Genomic DNA, 18,718 nt, shown 5'->3' with positions numbered 1-18,718 from the left:
TCCAGCAAGCTACCATAATGATATTTTCTTGAAAGTATGGGGAAAACCTCATCGAAAGACTAACTGCCTGCATCGACTCTTGTGAGCGAAATTCTCTGAAAGTTTTTACTCGATTCCGCCGCCATTTCCAGGGTCTTGTACCCCACATCCACCTGGCAAGCGGATGTACAATATTGGTAAGGTCCTTAATCTAGTAATAATTAGCCGCTAAGTAATAACTAGCGCCGAAGAAGAGAAGAGGAAGAAGAGGAACTATTACAGCAGATCCTCCTACTCTATCTAACCCTCTATCCTATCCTATCTAAACTTTACCCCATAAAAGGGGTTGTTTGCTTAGAAGAGAAGAGTAAGCTTTAGTCTTTGTTCAGACCGGAACCCTATAGTGGGATCCCATCGAATATCATTATCTCGCCTGGTCAACTAGTATCTGTCACCGTCTTGATACTAGAGGAGGACCGTCCGAACTACAAGGTGGGCATAGATGGGATAGAGATTTGCGTAGGAGTAGACAGGTCGCTACAGTAGCTCCTCCCCCTTCCTCTTCTCCTTTCCCCCTCTAGTTCTAGTATCTCAAATACAAGCGCCGTTGCTGGTTCTTCCTGTTCCCAAAGTAGGCCACCATTGACAGTGCTACCTAAATCTGGTAGTTTCCTCACATTTTAGCAGCCCTATCTAAAAATTAAGTAAATATAAACCTTTTTCTAGCTAATTACGCTTACTTGTCTTCTCTATCATCTCCCCCTCTATCATCCTATTCAACCAGTCTTTAACCACAAAAGCTATACACACCTTTAGTAGCTCTTTATAAAATTCAGGAAGTAAAACGCCTTTTCTATCAAACTACAATCTCATACAACTTATGACTTCACTTCAACTCCACTTAACTTCACTTCAAATCCACTTAACTTCACTTCAACTCCACTTAACTTCACTTCAACTCCACTTAACTTCACTTCAACTCCACTTAACTTCACTTCAACTCCACTCTAACTTCACTTCTACTCCACTTTAACTTCACTTCATTACTACAATTCTGAAAATTCTACACCACCCAAGCATATTTACCATACAAAAAAGGCTAAGAGAATACCAATCAACCAGAAATCTCTAGAACCTGATATTTCACAGCGAAGAGAACTTATCCCCCTCTCACTTCGACTGCCAGAATCGAGCAAATCTATCTGGACACCCCCCTCTTGCTTCGGCTGCCAGCTTCGACTGCCAGCATCGAGCAAATCTATCTGGACCCCCCCCTCTTGCTTCGACTGCCAGCATACCAAAACATCGAGCAGATTCATCTGCAGCGCAGATAACGCAGGATTGCTATTTCTTCAAATACTCTTTCTCTTATCCAGGAAGATCTTGAATATGGCACAATCAAAGGTTCCTACCAAGATTCCGGCACTAAGGAATGTACCTTATGAGCCTTACACTCCACATTGTTCTGAGAGTCGGCTGGCTGCTTACCTTGGTTTGAATGACACATCAGACCTGAGGCATTTTGCCTTCTCGTGGCCATTTCTAAAGTGGATGCCTCATATCCATCCCCTTTGGAAAAGTTTACAGAGGTTCAAGATCATTCAGATTCTCGATCGCAACATGGCAGAGCTCAAAGCCGTCCATAATGCATCTGCAGAATATGCCGCAGTATCTACGGATACAGATACGCAAAAAGCAATGAAGAAAAGGCTGAGAATTGCACATCAGGTTATGAAGCTCCGAGACGATCTCATTGAGTACGAGACACTTTCCGACCAAGAAAATCGTCATCGTACAGAGCTTTATATAAAAGAATTTCTCAACACATTATCTCTGGAAAATCTCGCCTTTGTGGGGACTACACATCTTAGACTTCTGAAACCGTACCTGGGACCGTTCCCCGGTGAAAATGTCCTCAAGCGGTCATCCCAGACACATTAGTGGGATCCACGCATGGTAAGTTAACGTATCACGTATCCAGACCATACATTGAGCATATATAGGCCCACCATAGATAGAGGACGAGCACAACTACGATATCAAGGCAGGCAATATCCAACGCGACTTGGGGACCGCCAACGGGCCTCTGAACAATATGGTCCATCTCAACAAAGAAAATACCCTGACCTGCGACATGGTGGTGGACGGGATCAACATGTGTGGTCTGACCTTTGAGGACCAACCCTCTTAGCAATCTTCCTGAAGAGGCTATATATCTTGCAGATCGATTCCATAGCTTTCCAGCTACATCACATCTCGCTTTCAACGTAGTTTCCACCAGCCGCCAGAGTCGCATAATATAATGACGTCTCTGCACAGATCACCATCTTACCGTTTCCAACAAAGTTAAAGTTGGCGGAGGTGGTGCCGAGATAAATTTTTCCAATGAGCTTTCCGTGGGGGTTCCAGACTTGGACACCGTCACCACACCCAGCATAGACATTGCCCATGAATCACAGTGTACACCTGTAGAGAGTTAACAGAGAGACATCAATACGAACCAGATTATATCTTACCATCTGGGACACCGGAATTGACAAAAGCAAACGTCTTGCGATTTTCTAGCGTGCCGTCATCCGCAACATCATATCGATAACTAATCATGGGTGTTAGTAGGGAAGACCCTCTGTAGAATCATAGTCAGCTTTTTGTAACTTACATAGAAGCGGGACGACTGAAATTATAACCCCAGAATCCTTGGTTAATACCAGTGTCGGTCGCATAAGCGTGTTTCCCGTCAGGAGAAAACGTGAATCCTGTAAGGTTAGTCTCGAGCTCGAAAGATATAATAGAGGGCCAGTCTCACCATTCGGAAGCGTAAATCCATCAGCTGCAACCGTAACAGCACCCGTGTCGGGATTGAACCGGTAGACTTGGAGCTGGATTCCTGGCGCAGGGCGGAAATCCTGAAGGTAGCCGTAGAGGGAGTCGGTGAAGTAAATATCTTTGTTTTGGGGATGGACGACGATATCATTCAATGAGTTGAATTGACGACCGAAGAAATTGTTGAGAAGGACTAAACCGATCAGCATCTACACTGGGTAGGGTGTAATTTGAAGTAGAACATACCGGTCGTGTTGTATGGTTCCTCTGGATTCATAAGGTACAAGGCGGGCGCACCGTGATCTCCTTGGCCCTCGCTAGTGTAAACTATTTGGCCCCGGAAATTGGTCGCACCTAGATTTGTCATTTTCTTTTTAGCTCTTGTCCTGGTGCCGCTTCTCCTAGTCCACAAGGTACTCGGGTCATACCATTGGCGTTCAGCACCGGCGGGGTAGCGTTGACTGTAATCACGTCCACGAGCCCCGAAGCATCTGTACGGTTTGACACCGCAGCCACCTGTGCCAGGGAGATTTTCTCAATGATTGCGGATTTGTTAAGCCCTGTGCCCGCTGCCGGTGGGCCAGCATTTTGAGCAAAGAATACTTCGTTCGTTCGATTTGACCTGTCCGTTCTATTAGATTTGCCTATTCAAGGCATGCAATGATGGGACGAGACGTACCATACGACAGCCTCATGGTAGAGGGGATTTTTGGCAGAGCGGGCGATGCGGGTTAGGGTGGGGTTATTCCCCAGAATCTTCAAAAACTCCTTGTCATACACATGGAAGGGTTGCTTCGTCAAACTGTCCTCGGTCGACCCCGGGGGTATAAAGACCTATGAGTTTCAGAATTGGCATTCTCAAAGGTTCGCATCGAAAAGACAGCTCACATTAGTAGCGTTAAATTGCGAAGGTGGCAGCGTCGTATTCAACACATTGAACACTCTCTGGTCAATAAACTGCGCCTGCGCTGGTAACTTGGCCGAAGACACCGAAGCAAGCAGGAGGAAGCACGTGCTCAAAGTTGCTAATGCCATGATTCAGGTAGGGAAACCGCAGCAAAACAAGGGATCTGGGCAAGAGCTTGGATTTAAACCCGCCAGCGCACCAGGTTCCACATTCCGCAGCATCTCCGCAATTGGGACTCCACAGTCGGCCATGCCCCGGGGTTGATGCTTGATTGGAGCCCCAGAGTCAACCAACGTCATTTTGCAGTTTCACTTGCGCGGGGGAAACTCTGTTTTTTTTCTCACCCCCACGGATTTCCCCCCCCACGGATTCTCTGGGGCTTACAAGGAGACTATCCTGAACAGGCAGTTCGGTAGTCAGCCCGGCGGAAGGTCTCTTTCACGGTAGGATGCTCGGAGTATCGCCGTGGACCCCGCTCCAATTTGGAGCTCCTCAGCCATATGAAGTAGTGATCATAGACTTGGAGACTCGGAGACGACCCCAACTACACTGACTGTAGGCTTTTCTTCACGAGATCTGGTTAAGATTGCCATCTGGTGCAATCGGCAAGAATACTACAATAGAGGGCAAAAGTCTGTATGTATACCGCTTCACCTACCCCATCAGATACTGATGTATATTTATGGTTACATATCCTACACCAACAATCCTTATTAGATCATACCAAAATTAAATATATTGAATAATCCGATTTATACAGACTTCCCTTGTTTAATATCTTATATAATAACCCTGGTTTGTATACAATCTATCTATCCTTCCTTCTATACTCAATATTAATATATCAATCTTCGTCTGGTCTAACACATCCTATATAACATGGAAACACTCTTTAAAATAAGGCAGATCCTCTTCAGATCTTCCTATCTATATAAGGTCTTTTAGTTTACAAAGAATTCAACATTTTAGTAGTTTCTAGACCAGTTTAATAAGACTAAGATCAGGCAAGTATACAGGTCAATCTTTAATATATATCCTGTGCTCTTCAAACCAAACCTGTATATCTTTCGCTATATAGATCTTTTTATTATTTTGCTAGAATACCATTTCAGATTGATCGTGATCGATGCCATGGGGGAGGTATAGGAGAAAAAGAATAAAAATGTGGGTGGTTGTTAGGGTGATGATAATGGGACCCAGTGCACACAGATGTAGTATGCTTGAATATGAATTTGAACACGACTCCACAAATGCGGTCGCAATCTTGGAGACGGTATCTTCGGAGAGGAAGAAAACTGAAAGGAATTCGCGATAAAGAGACAGGGAGAGCGAAGAAAGCACACAGGTTCTCCCACTAAGTCGAGGTGGAGATGAACCTCCAGAAGCCGTCTCCCATCTACCCTCGGAGCCATTCAAAGCAGATGTTGATTAGCTTGGGAGAACTGGGGAGAGTTCTGGATTAAATTGCTTGCCCTGTCTGCCCTCTCTTGCTCATTCTTCCAAGTGGGTTCGGGCCTCCCTACACTGTATTTCCCACGCGATACCTCGGTCGGTAAGGACCAACCCTTTTATCACTCTTGCCAGGGAAATATTGCGATATCTGCTGATATGCTTCTAATAGTTGTCTTTGATCTCATCCGATGGCCGGCCACACAGGTACCAAGCTGATCCTACCTTTCACCTTCATTATTTACTATTTTCTTCTCTTATGAATCTCTCTTTTTGGTGCCGAAGTTGCTCTAGGGAAAGAAATGACCTTCTTTAAGCCAAGCCCTATCCTAATCTTAAGGCCCGAGATGGCACATCATTGGACAATAGACACATAGCCTACAGCTCTGTGCGCGTATCTGGTCGGTAGAGCCAGTAAATTACGAGATACTAATTTTCTAGGCTTGAGGTAATACCATTTAGGGCCGCACTAAACGAGTAAACTCGTATTCCGTCGAGCCTTATCCGTGCCCTTCGCTACGCTGCGACCCCCAACCCAGCCCAGCCCGGACGATGCGGCAAATAGCGTACCTGCGAGCTCGGCATTTATGCTTATAGGTATCTCATTTGTGGCAGTTATTGGTGTGTTCGCTATTGGACTGTGACGAAGGGGAGAGGGTTTTGCATGACGAACAGGATTCCAGTAGATATCTGTTATTACGACTACAGAATGGGATTTACTTGTGAAAAGCTATTCAAGAATGTTCTTCATCTCATTCAAATCCCGTACATCGAGTATGGAAAGTTTGCGGCGGAGAGACCTAGTCTCCATTTACCTCGAGAATCTTTATCAAAGTGCCGCAGCACCTGGGTATAAAACGAAAAAAAAAAGGCCAAGCGGCCAGCAGAAGAGCTGAATGTTCATGAACCGTAAGGCTAACTGCAACATATACCAAACCCCACTATGAAGATCCAGCATGTTTCATAGCTCTTGAAGCGTTAAGATTAATGTCAGTCCGAGTTATCAGTCGTGCTCTCCATCTGCTTCTCAACGGCGATCTCGGCCTTGCCGGTCTCCACGTGGTCGCTGGCTCCGAACGCGACGCCGTGCTTCTCAGAGCTATCGCTGGCACGACGCAGGTTGCCCGCGGTGTCCTCGTAGTTGAGAAGCTCGCCGTGCTTGCCGTAGCGGTGGGGCTCATTGCGGGCAACCGAGACGAGGCTGAAGACGCTCTTGGTCTTGTTGAAGATGATGTCGACTTCCTCGAGAGAGCGGTAAGCGGTCTCGGGGTAGAAGAAGTAGACGATGGGGAAGATGACGGCGTTGATGACCGCAAAGATGATGTAGGTCCTGTATTGAATGCTGTTGAAGGAGACGGGGGTGATCATGACGATCAAGAAGTTGAAGATCCAGTTTGCGGATGTCGAGAGGGCGTTGGCGGGAGCCCGGATGCGCAGAGGCACGATCTCCGCGGGGTACAGCCAGGTCATGCCGAGCCAGCCCCAGGCGAAGAAGGTGTTGAAGACAAAGAGAAACACTGCTGCGGCAATACCAGCTTGGCTGTTGCCCTCGAAGCTGGTCGTGATGGCGAGCACGGCCATCGAGATCGCACAGCCGGCAGACCCGACGAGCATCAGCACACGACGACCGACCTTCTCGACGATGAAGATCGGGAGCAACGATGCCAGGAAGTACTCGGTGCCGTTTGCGGCTGCCAGGATACGGGAGGTCAGCCCGTCCATACCGATGGAGTTCTCGTAGATGGTGGCGGCGTAGTAAGTAATCAGGTTAATACCACCGATCTGCTGGAACATCTGGTTGACGTAGGCGAGCAAAACCCGGTGAAAGTTGCGGTTCTCATCCATGGTGAACAGATCACGGAAGCTCGCAGATGATTGCTCCATGACCGCCGACTTGATGACCCCGAACTCGGCGTAGACATAGGGATCGTTCTCTGGGAGATCCAGAATAACCGACAGCACGTCCATGGCTTCTTCCTCACGGCCCTTCATGATCAGCCAACGAGGCGATTCGGGAAGAGGGAGGACGAAGAACAGAATCACAAGAGTGAACACGTTCTGGAAAGCGATTGGGAAACGCCATGCCACGGAGCTGGGATCGAGGAAGGAGAATGCCAGATCGATCCAGTAACTGATGGTGATCCCGCCGGCAATCAGAGCGCCTTCCAGCATGACCAGCTTACCGCGGTGATGAGCCTTACTGCACTCAGACTGCCAGGTGGGAACAGTCGATGTGTTGAAGCCGTTCCCGATCCCCGTTACGATCCGGCCCACAATGAAGTGGGGAAGCGAGTAGGCGCTGCACTGGAGAACGGCACCAATGACCATGACAATGGATCCGGCGAAGATAGTCTTGCGACGGCCGAGATAGTTGCCCACCCAGATACAGGCCACGGCGCCAAAGAAACAGCCCAGGTTGTATGAAGCGGTGGTGATCCCTGAAAGAGTTAGCGGGGGTGGGATATATAAGGAGTCAACTTGAAGGACCATACCTTGCACATTGGAGCGAGTGCTCTTCTGCTCTGCTGTGAGGCCCACGGTACCAGCCTTGGTCGTATCGATTTCCGGGAAGGTCTTGACAAATGAGTCCAGAGTTAAGAGACCTCCCATAACCCCTTGATCATAACCGAACAACAGAAAATCCAGACCAGCGATGACACTGATCATGATGTTGAGGTGCGTACCTCGAAGGCCGAAGTATTTCTGCATGATGGCAGGTCGAAGACAAGCTGTATACCGTCAATGTGCCAGACAGATCCTATGCAAATTCAAAAAAGAAGCTCTTCCAAATAGAAATGACAAGCGTCCGGTAAACGCGTCCAAGCCTGTGGACGGATATGGAGAGAAAATCGCCAGACGCATATCTGGGGAATTGGGGTTTTAAAGAGAGACCCGCCAAATGGGCTGCAGGCTCCGCCGAGTCCATGGGGAGACATTGAAAGCGACGCAAGGTAGTACTGGAGAGAAACAACCCGGATCGGGCCAAAAAAAGTCAAGACCCCTCCAAGACCCAAAAAGACCCAAAAAGACGGGGAAACAAGGAATATAGAGGCTCCGCTTTTGCCCAAGCCGAATCATCGGTCGGCGCCTCTCCTTTCAACTCTCCTTTCAACGGGTTCCACCGAGCGGGAGATTTTTCCATCGGTATCCGGTACTACGGGCCGTACCAAAAACTAAAAAGTTACCGTACCCTGAATGAAGGGAGTCCAACAGTGTATGATTGTATGATTGTATGATGGCTCCATTGGTCCTTTTGTTCGATGCCTCCCCAGATTCCTGGGGTCTTCGGAAGGTAGGGACCCTCTGGCTTTTTCGACTTTTTCATTTTCATTCGGCATGGCATTATGCGGTAGGGCTCTCGGCCGCCGATTCGACAGGGATCAGCGCCGCCGTGTCGGCCACTGGGACAAACCAGCGTCTCGGCTTTTTTTCGTTCCGATTTCCTGGAATACACGGGCCCCTCCGCCACGTTCCAGCGACCTTGCGTCGTGCAGGCATATCCTATGGGCTTCCCATGGGCTATGGGCTTTGCACGGGTGGCATGGTCGCATGGACGCGTACTCGTTACTGCAGGAGAGCCCGTTCTCTTCAACTTAAGCTGTGGCCCTCACCACGAACATCCGCAAGGGAGAGAGCTGAACTTGCATCCCCGTTCAGAATGGAATGATCTGGGATCCATTTGACGATTTGCCTGTTCTAGGGTAGCGTGCCACTAAGGGTCCTGAATAGGCACCCCAGGGTGAAACTTGGGGCTGCGCTTGTACGGAACCGACAGGTATGACATCATCGGCACGAGCAAGCACACGGCAATTACGAGAAGAATATGCACCGGAAGACAGAGTTTGGAAGGAATCGAGCTAATAGGAGTTTCTTAATACAGCTAGGCTCAGATGCTGGGATGACAGAGACCGTACGGCGTAGTAGTGGTGCAGCGCAAGTGCGACTGAAAAAGTGTGTGTCTTCCCCGGGGATACCCCAGCTGATTCGGCAGGGGCCGAAACTCGCGGGGGTTCGGGTAGCCCAGCGGTAGACTCCCGCCGAAGTGATTCTGCTGGACAGAGTACGGAGTACGGAGTAGAGTATACAGGCGATTCCCAATCTTCGCTTCTCTTTCCATTTGACCATTTAAGCGGACACATTGGACAGGTGGCCGTCAATCCTGTCCAGGCACCGGATTCTCACAAGCCGATTGCATTTCTTCCAGAATGCCGAGCCGCGCCAATACTTTCCCGATGAGGAAATCCCGGTTTCTGTGGGCCCCCATGTGTATCGGGAATTCTCTCAGAACTCTGAGCACAACGGCTCGACATCTGCAAGGTGCTACGTGCCTGGGCCTTATCAAGTCTGAAGTAAAAGGTTTCCGACCGCGCCCTGGTGGCTTCGGGCATCGCCGTCAGCGCCACAGAATTGCGAAGGAAAGCTTAAACGGACACGGATGCCTGTGCGTAGAACGTGAATAAACAAGCCCAGAAATTCTTGAATCACTTGCGCCAAACCAAGGGTATGTCCCAGCGTCCCGGGCGGACAAAGCACCCGGAGTAAATGAACGCATAATCAAGCCGTCCGATACCGCCGCTAATCATAACTGTTTTGGAGCGCATAGCCTCTTGTCTCTCGCAATTGGCCCCGGCAGCAGGGCCTGACCCCAAGTCCACTTTAGGCCTACCACTGCCCCGCCCCCCGCCCACTCCATAGTGGCAGAAGTAAATGCATATCCTCGCGATGCATCCCCGTGATACTGTTGTAAAACCCGCAATCCCATGACAAGTGGGATGCAGGGATCGGCACCGATCAAGCCACCCGCGACTAGCTCCATAGTAAGCAGCACCCAAGAGTAGCGCACGAGCGCTGTCTCTGGGCATGATGTCACAGTGCAGATGGTCGAGCGCATATGCATTTTGGTCTGCCCTCGTGGGAGCCTGAGGGGTTGCAGCAACTTTATGCGAGTTGGGGTGCCATGGGTGTCTCGATTCCGTGTCGACGTTAGGGGATGCCGCGCCTGGGACTTTCCCTGTTGCCGCTGCACGGGCCCCGGCGCCGTCGCTGGTAACCATTGCCCGGAACCCAGTGGAATCTCCCTAAAGCTATCAGGTCTTCTTTTGTCAGGACCACACTATCTCCAAAGTTGACATGAACACCGGGTGGGAATTGGTGCCCAGGGAAAGCTGTTACAGGAAGTCTGATCTCGGTTAGAGTAGGTATGAGTGGTACATGACTTTCGAATAGGACCATAGGATCGAGGCCGCCCTTGAGGATCGTATGCCTGCAGACTTTGGCCGTAGATCATGATGTCCTAGTAGTCTACGGGTAGTATAGAGCGGCGTAGATAGCCTGGTATTGAGCCTTGTCCGGGCCAGATGGAGGTCCCCTACGGTGACCGCGATATCAAGCTACGATGAGCACATAGTAAGCTAAAAGCTCCTTAGAACCAGGAGGAAATTTCATTGGTGAATCTCTGAACGACCGCGAGAACACGCACAACCGTGCTGACTGACGGACCCCGGCGCATTAAGCCCTCAGGGGGTCTCCAAGTCGTAAGAAGTGGAATTAGAGTGAAAAACAAGAAACCATCCTCGACTGCGCAGACGAGACTCACCTCGGCGAATTAAGCACTCAGAGAGGATCCCTCGCTCATACGCACTGGGAAACAAAAAAATAAAAAGAATCAAAAAGCCATAACGGCTACGCAGAAGATCAGGTCGTCAGGATTCGCCTGGTGCGTAACCCTCTACCAGGTCAGGTCGGTCAGCTGGTGAGTGATGTCAAAGTCGTCACCGTTGTCCGACTTGGAAAAGCCCTCGTGGGTGACTGAGCGGGAGGCCGCCCCAACATCCTCAGGCTGGGGGCAACGCTTGACAGTGTGGCCCATCTCGCCACAGCGGTTGCACTTCACCTTCGACCAGTTCTTGGGCTCGGGGCATTCACGGGAGAAATGGCCCTCTGTAGGATTGGATTAGCAATTGGATGACAACAGCAGGGGGAGGCGTGTCTTCTTACCCTGGTCACAGTTACGGCAAACCATGCTGGACTCAACACGAGGCTGGTCGCAATCCCGCAAGATGTGGTCCTCAGATCTGTAATCATTCATCAGCTTCAAAGTCCAGGTGTGACCATTCGATGGGCTTTGACTTACCCGCAGTTACGGCAGGTACGGGGAGGACGGGCCTCGACATTTGGGCAGTCCTTAGCGAAATGACCGGCTGGGGAACATGTCAGTAAAATTATCACGGTAGTTGAGAGGCATGGATTCGTGGATCGGCTCACTTTGGTTGCAGCGGCGGCATTCAACATCGTCGGCAGAGCGAGGTACAGGGCAGTCACGGGCTTCGTGCTCCTCAGAACTGCATCACAATTAATGATTCGAATTAGCAAAGGGCACGTGGAGGAAATACTCACCCACAGTTACGGCACCCAAATCGGCTCTTGCGAGGCACGGGGCAGTCGCGAACACGGTGGCCGAGCTCATCACAGTTAGCACAACGGATCTCAGTGTGGGTGACTTCGATACGCTCCTCCTTGCAGTGCTTGGCGATGTGGCCCATCTCTGTTTTCATTTGTTAGCATTATACCCAAGGCGGATTGGGCAAAGGGTCACTCACTGTCACAGTTGCGGCACTTGGGAACATAACGATCATAAGGCAGGCCGGCGTCCTTCAGGCGCTCCATGTTGTCCTCAGGAGACTCGGGCCAGCGAGTGCGAAGAAAGCGGCGAGGAGGGGTTTGAGATTCCTGAAAGCTGATGGCGTACTTGCGGTCAAGCTTGCCCTGTAAGTCGATCAAGGTGTTGACATCCATGGTGTCATGAATCTATTGACACCGTTAGATTAGCATGCGTTCTCTACGTTCTTGCCATTTGGGAATACGAACCAAGGCGATAAGGTAGTAACGTAGTTTCCCCTCACGCAACTTCTTCTCAATATCGACCCAGGTGGCATCGGGCACAGCCTTGGAGTACATCTTGACGGCCTAGAGGATGGGGTCAGTAAATACTAGACTGCCATGGGAAAGTTTCAACTTACCTCGCGGAAGTCATCAAGGTCGTTCACGTCGCTGGCCTTCTTCATGAGCTCCCAAGCCTCCTCCGGGAGGACGTCAGGAACATTGCCAAGATCGAACTTGCGGTTCGCCTTGCACTCAAAGGCAATGTGGCCCTCTTCCAGGCAGTTCTTGCAAATGTCCGGGGTGCGGGAGGGGCACTTGGCGGCCATATGGCCCTCCTTTTGGCAGATTTTGCAAGTGCCTTTAAAGACAGGGGGGTTGGGGCAATCGGACTTCATGTGACTAGAAGATGCGTGGGGGGGGGAGTCAGAAGCGTGGGTGAAGGGATTAGACGGCATTGGGCTGATGGGTGCATACCCTTCCTCGCCACAGTTGTAGCAACCACGGGGTCCATCTTGGGGACCAGGAGAACGACCGCGCGGCGCATCATTCTCCGGGCACATGCGAGTGAGGTGGTGCGGAGAGCCACAGCTGTTTCAGATTTAGTGATGTCCAACTTCCATATGCGAGGTGTACTTACTTTCGGCAAGCGTGGGCAGAAGAAGCAGTAGTGTCATGAGGGCGGTAGTCTTCAAGCTCATGTGCTTCGTCGCCTGTGTCAGAAGCATATCCACAAATGCAAGCAGTTAAGTGGATGCAAATGTCTAGCATACCGTCACTAGGAGACTCGACCTGAGTCAAGGCTGCGGACTGGTCATTGTCCTGGGGAGTCCAGGGATCAATGCCAGAGGCCGCCTGTTCCCAGACGTCAGACATCTTTAAAGTTTGTTAACACTATATGCATAAATTTGTTGTTTAGTATAAGTTTCATGGCGCAAGTGAAATGAGTGAGGTGGGCTGAGAGTGATTCCGTTTGGTGATGTTGAGTAGACGCGTCGAGGTCAATGCCGAGAAGCTCTAAGTCGAGCCCAAGAACCCAGAGACTACGACACGATGACGCGACGTCACCACCGTGGAATCACCCAGCCAGGACTTCCGCAATAGTTTGAGATGAAGGAGGGCATGAAAGGCATGTAGGGCACTTACAGTCAGGAGGTTCGGAGGTGGGATTTCGGAGACAGGAGATGAGGGAAGTGACAAGAGGAAGTTGGGAAAGGAAAGGAAGGAGATGAAGGAGTTTAAGAAGAAGGAAGAACCCCAGGAGGGGCTGAGCAAAATCGGTCCCAAGTTCAGGAGAACACCAGCTCTCAGGTGTGCCACGAATCTTGAAGACGAGAAAGTGTGAGAGCCAGCAGATGACAGCTTGTATAGGCGAACAAACAAATAACCGCTATGGCAAAACACCACCACGATCTGTCAAACCTCACCCGATTTTGTTTACCTTTCGAGCACAGGAATCGAAAAGGAGTTTCCATCGTAATGCCATGAGTATGATACCTCGTCAATAGAACACATAATATTGAATAGCAGCTACCTTTGCCGTTAATGTTTCAAGACAACTGGAATGATACACACAATAGTTCAGCCAAAGAATCCCGTCCAAAGTGACTAGTGCAGGAATTTGGAAAGATACGAGTCACTAATCACTGTCTACCGGAAGACCCTGCCCAGCAGGCCACCAGCGAGGTTATTCACAATCCCACCACCCAAAGCACTGCTAGCATACGTCGACGCTTGGCTAAACTTGTCACAACGTGAGAACGCGATGGTGTTGGTGATTGTAAGAATCAACGCAATGCCTTTGGTGTCTCGCGGTTAGCATTCTGGATCCAGAACCTCAAGCCTATCTGTGGATAGAAACTTACCGACTAAACTAAGCCAAATCGGGCTGCCCAGACTCAAAATGGCCACGATACCCAAGCCAATCCATAAGGCTGGAGCCACATAAAGACTGAGCCAGAAGAAGCGCTTGTCCGTAGCAGTGATAGTACGGACGTTGGGGTCGGAGGATTCAAATACCCAGTGAGAGTCGCCGGAGGCCGTGTTGACTTCATTCCACCATCGTAATCCTACCAAACGTCGCCCAGCAATATTTTTGAGATAGTAAAAATCCGCAGACAGGAGGAGCAGTGTGAGGATGAAGACGAGAACGCTAGTAGCAGACATGTTAGCTATGGACATCTGGAGGTTTAAGGGTAGAGCGGCAGATGGGAAGGTCCTTACAAGTCACCGATGAAGAGAACACCAAACAAGTACATAAGCAAGGCCCCTGTACCATGAATTTATCAGTTCAAATCTTCCAAGTAAGGCCATTCATGGACGAGTAGTTACCAATGCGGATTCCCAAGAAGACAAGTAGCGTGATCGGATGCGCGCTGAGGCGCCAGTTCAGGTCTCCCTGGCCTCCTTGGCCTCCCTGATCCATATTGGGTAGCAAGCCGCAAGCTTGACTGTTTATTCAAAAAGAATTGGCGTTCAATGAAGGTCTCGCTGTCACGTTTCAAGTAAACTTTGCGGAGGCGGACTACTGATGTGGTCTCAACACCGCAAGGAGAGCGGTCAGCCATGGCAGAATATTAGCGCTGGCTGACGATTGGCTCCGCGAAACTATAGGATCCACACAAATTGAGAGGCAATAATAGGAGGGGCCAAGGGGCTGTGATGAGCGATTATGTTTACTCAGGGGGTCAGGACTATTTTCTTCTTTCCAATTGAACGGTTCTGGCCTTTTGTTGCTTCCAATGTAAGTCCCCACTACTCCCAGTGCTAAAATGATCGCCGCTGCCTGGCATCTACGCAAACTTCCCAACTAGAAAACCAGAAGTGCACCGTGAGTAACTTCCATTGTGCGATTTATCTTGAGCCTATACATGCTTAAGGTTCCACATGATCATGGTTCCGCATGTGGGAAAAATTTCGATATCTGGTAATATTGAACAGCCAGCCAATGACACTTCCAGACGTTCGCGTTTCTCTTCGAAGTCTGACAGCCACAAGCACAATCTTCTCAGGTTTTAAACCCTTTACATGCAAACATAAAGCTTGCTGTTGAGATCCTCAGCGCATGAGCCCGTGCAGCAGCCTTCGGTAGTGCCAGTGCAAGCTGCGCCAGCTATAGGTAATGTTAGCGTTGATCGGTCTTTCTTTTTTCAGATACCCATACCGGGGAGACAGTCAGCGTTAACGACAGCGGTCATGGTGGCGACAAAAAGGATACTGATAAACTTCATTGTGGATGGTAGATTAGAGAAGAAGCCTGAAGTCTGGGTATATTGATGAGAGATGGGGTTGGAGATAGCTGAGAGGTCTGAGCCGTGGCCAGGTAGGAGCCCCTTTATATAGTTCTCAGATCTTATGTGCTGGCAGGTTTCGGAGACTCCTTGGTGTTTCTCTAACTATTTGGAAAATAACTCGTCCGAGTCCGTATCTGCTTTCGTTCCCGCCGAATAAGGAAAAGCAGACGATGGGCTCCCGTGGACGCCTGATCATCGAATCAGATAAGATCCAGCCTGAAATGGGGGCTGTTCGGCAATGCAAGTCTGACATCGCCCCGCCACAACCGGATTTCCAGCTTTCATTCTTGACGGGCGTATCATGCTGGTACTATGGAGGACTAGGCCTGATTACTTGACTAGAAGCTCCGCAGCGGACAATAGAGTAGTATTGAGAACGAGTCGAAAATATTAAATCAGGCAAACAAGTTTTAGGGAAGTGGTATGGAGCAAAAGGAAAGGAAAAAGGAGAACACGCTCAAGAACGCCGAGGAAGAGACACCACACCAAGCTCCGAGTATTGATCCAGCAGCAAGGTGCTATGCAATACCATCTTTCGCTATTCGAGTTCAGTCTTGCTTGCGGACCGTTGCTAGCTATCGAAAGGGAATAGGCCAGGCAACTCTGTCAGACTCCAGTATGGTATTCCAGTGTGCTCGTACCTCCTAAGCCTGGACTTGGGGGTTTGCTTTTCCGGTTTATGAATAGCCACAACCCAGCTAACTCGGTTAAACATCTCCACGAAGCTCCGATGTATATTTGGCAGCACGGCGACCTCAGAGACGCGAGCCATCGCTCCAACGTGAAAACTGTCGTGGAAGACAGTGCTTTGCGGACCGTTAAGGCGGAGATTTAAAAGCCAATAATGGCCTGTATACATAACATGCAGGGCGATATCACGGAGATTCAGCCAAAGAGGAGGATGATGGATTTTCGGGACCGAATGAGCACCCGCCAAAGATTCCCGTGTATGGACTGCAGATGATGCCTATGGCATCAAGAAGCGTGACAGCCTGGTCAAAACGGTGGGTCAACATTTGAGATCAACACAGGATAATTATGAGGTGCAAAACATGGGAATGTATTTCTTTCGATAATGAATCCATCTTGCAAATAGCTGAGGAACGGAACTTCGACTAAATGCTGGTTACACGGTGGCTGTTTTTGAGCCGCTTACTCAGTAGAATGTAGCCGCCTCCTGAGATCTAAATTTTTTTCCACGGTATAAGATTTGGGCCTTGCTTCGTATAACACCGGCTTACAAGTGCCCAAGATCGGGGGATGATGGGTACCCGGCATCGACATCAAATAGAGAAGAACGAGCGTGGCCTGACAACCATAGTACCAGATCGGGCACATTCATGAAGGTGTTGAAGACCAGTTCGAGCGTTCTGAATAATATCGGATAAACAACGTCGTTCAGTAGCGATCATTGAAGACCAGGCCAGTGCAGAGTGAGACCTGGATATTTTAACCAGAGCACTGATGATAAAGTCCTCAGGAAATCTGGCCTCTCCAAATATCCTCAGAAAACTTGATCTGTAGGTTTGGTCAATGCGTTCCTTACGCAGAACGCCTCTTGAAGCTACTGGAAATATTATGCTGGCCCGAGCGTGTTTTTGCAACTGATAAGCGTCCAGATGTAGAATCAGAGATTGAAGCTTTTCTCATCTCTTTGGGAAGGGAATCCACGTCAAATGGAGAAGAACCTAGCAGGAACATGTCAATATCCCACTGACGCTCTTTGTGAAGCCCAAAGAGCTGCATATAATCTTGATCTTCGCTGTGGAGGTCCTGACTCGGGCAGAGCGTATATGTTGTGCTGATTCTTTCCCGCTATATGGTATTTGGCTCGTGAAACCGGGGTACAATCTAGATGTGATACCTGGCCATCCTCCCCCGGGGGCCCCCAGAAGCAAGCAGCGTCAAATACAAGCATCTTCATAGCGCGTCAGCCAAAAGCTCATGTGCTTCGTCGTCAGTGTCAGAAGTATATCTGAGGCTCTCTTCTAGTCTATGTCTGAGACTCGATCGTGCTTCCACTGCCTGTTGTGAGCAGTAAGAGAAGGCGCCAAGGAGGTATATCCTGTGGAGGTCGCTAGATTCTGTGTTATGCTGTCCAACCAAAAGAGGGGATGGTTGGCTGCCGTGGCATTTTTGGCGTACCAAGAGATGGCATGGTGACAGGATCTATGGCTTTGATATGAATTTAGTATGATGCACTTCATGAAATCAATGTGGAGTATGACACGCTACCGCTTGATTGATGTAAAGGTCAGATATTTGCAGAAGAATGTTATCGAAGCTTGAAGACGTGAATATAAGAAGTTGAAACGTTCCACTGTCCGGAGGTCAATGTTACTGAAATGAGGGGAAGTTTATTGACAGGAAAAGACTATGGATGTAACATCTGGAGCGCAAGTGCAGAGGATAGAAGATAATTGAAAATTGAGTTGTCTTAAGAAGTAAAACTGAGAGTCGTTTGAGTGATTTCCGAGCACTTTTCAAAGTCTGCAGTCCAAACTCCGAAATCCGGATTTGGAGTGCTTACTGCTATCAGATGAATGTCCCAGACATCGCAAAGAGTATCAATCCAACATGAATGCCGATGCGAAGCAGAAGTTGGCTGGTCCCTGTTATTCTCCAAGGCTCGACGCTTTATCGGTTGCTCTGCGGCAAGATTGAACTGCCTTTTTCGATAGTCTCGGTCTAGCTTAATGAATTTCCTCCTCACAGGCTTTTACCAGTAGAGCCGGAAGAATACCCCCCCTTGCTCTTAATCTACACACTAAACTAACTTTTTTATTTATCCTTTCCGCGTCCAGAGCAAAGTACTGAAACTGCTGATGCTGGTTGGATTCGAGCTAAGTCCCAAGTTGAATTATATCCGCAAAGGAGTAGATCTTGTAAATATGAAAGCAGCTCGGTGAGAAGCAAGATAGTCTTGAAGTCCACACTGGTCAAGAGCATCTTTGAGGAGACCCATTGATGGACGATGCGCGACGAGGTTACGACCTTGAATAGGTCCAAGTGCCATAGTATATCCTACGATATGACATAGCTCTTATGTGGCTGAGATTACCGCCTTCCTGAGGGGCACGCTTCGAATTTCTCTTCCTGAATCAAGGTGAGGAAAGCGAAGAACGGTAGGATGCATAGTTGGTGGGTAGTATACCGATTTTGAAGCTGAAGACTGAGGGGCTCGCAACTTCTCATTCTGCTCTATTGTTTGTTCATCTGAGGTATCTTTTTGTCAATTCTGTATTCTGAATGGTTACATCTTACTTGGCTTTCATACTGGTTGGTTGATATCTAGGTAGTAAGACAACGAGAGCTGAATAATCTTTCAAGGCTTGAGAGAGTTCTTCCGCTCTCAATTATCAGAGCGGAAATTGAACTACATCTTCCG

At 49.2% G+C, this 18,718-nt stretch overlaps 5 protein-coding genes across 5 annotated transcripts; 1 reads left to right on the top strand and 4 right to left on the bottom strand.

The window, feature by feature from the left end:
• Window positions 1-1,368: 1,368 nt before the first annotated feature.
• Window positions 1,369-1,920, top strand: N7468_010108 (SNF2-like protein; the record flags this gene model as incomplete). The annotated part of the gene is made up of 1 exon (XM_058479403.1): window positions 1,369-1,920. One exon carries the CDS (start codon window positions 1,369-1,371, stop codon window positions 1,918-1,920), a length of 552 nt encoding a protein of 183 aa, XP_058325971.1.
• A 308-nt stretch (window positions 1,921-2,228) lies between these two features.
• Window positions 2,229-3,837, bottom strand: N7468_010107 (SMP-30/gluconolactonase/LRE family protein; the record flags this gene model as incomplete). The annotated part of the gene is made up of 8 exons (XM_058479402.1): window positions 2,229-2,389; window positions 2,496-2,575; window positions 2,639-2,735; window positions 2,786-2,995; window positions 3,049-3,156; window positions 3,231-3,424; window positions 3,482-3,636; window positions 3,691-3,837. The coding sequence occupies 8 exons, from the start codon at window positions 3,835-3,837 to the stop codon at window positions 2,229-2,231; spliced, it is 1,152 nt and encodes a 383-aa protein (XP_058325970.1).
• A 2,311-nt stretch (window positions 3,838-6,148) lies between these two features.
• Window positions 6,149-7,867, bottom strand: N7468_010106 (sugar porter family MFS transporter; the record flags this gene model as incomplete). Its single annotated transcript, XM_058479401.1, has 1 exon — window positions 6,149-7,867. One exon carries the CDS (start codon window positions 7,865-7,867, stop codon window positions 6,149-6,151), a length of 1,719 nt encoding a protein of 572 aa, XP_058325969.1.
• A 1,772-nt stretch (window positions 7,868-9,639) lies between these two features.
• On the bottom strand, window positions 9,640-10,212 carry N7468_010105 (uncharacterized protein; the record flags this gene model as incomplete). Its single annotated transcript, XM_058479400.1, has 1 exon — window positions 9,640-10,212. The coding sequence occupies one exon, from the start codon at window positions 10,210-10,212 to the stop codon at window positions 9,640-9,642; it is 573 nt and encodes a 190-aa protein (XP_058325968.1).
• Window positions 10,213-10,886: 674 nt separating this feature from the next.
• On the bottom strand, window positions 10,887-14,462 carry N7468_010104 (uncharacterized protein; the record flags this gene model as incomplete). Its single annotated transcript, XM_058479399.1, has 15 exons — window positions 10,887-11,098; window positions 11,156-11,232; window positions 11,292-11,358; window positions 11,423-11,499; window positions 11,555-11,702; window positions 11,758-11,965; window positions 12,026-12,124; window positions 12,178-12,628; window positions 12,678-12,750; window positions 12,811-12,913; window positions 13,184-13,304; window positions 13,692-13,836; window positions 13,903-14,189; window positions 14,261-14,306; window positions 14,369-14,462. The coding sequence occupies 15 exons, from the start codon at window positions 14,460-14,462 to the stop codon at window positions 10,887-10,889; spliced, it is 2,208 nt and encodes a 735-aa protein (XP_058325967.1).
• Window positions 14,463-18,718: the final 4,256 nt, after the last annotated feature.

The sequence above is a fragment of the Penicillium chermesinum genome, assembly GCF_028974085.1.
Source record: "Penicillium chermesinum strain IBT 19713 chromosome Unknown utg000008l:1.0-1752722.0:1.0-1753981.0, whole genome shotgun sequence".
NCBI classification, from domain to species: domain Eukaryota; kingdom Fungi; phylum Ascomycota; class Eurotiomycetes; order Eurotiales; family Aspergillaceae; genus Penicillium; species Penicillium chermesinum.
Note: the sequence above shows the minus strand (reverse complement) of the source record. Positions and strands in the feature narration are given on the sequence as shown.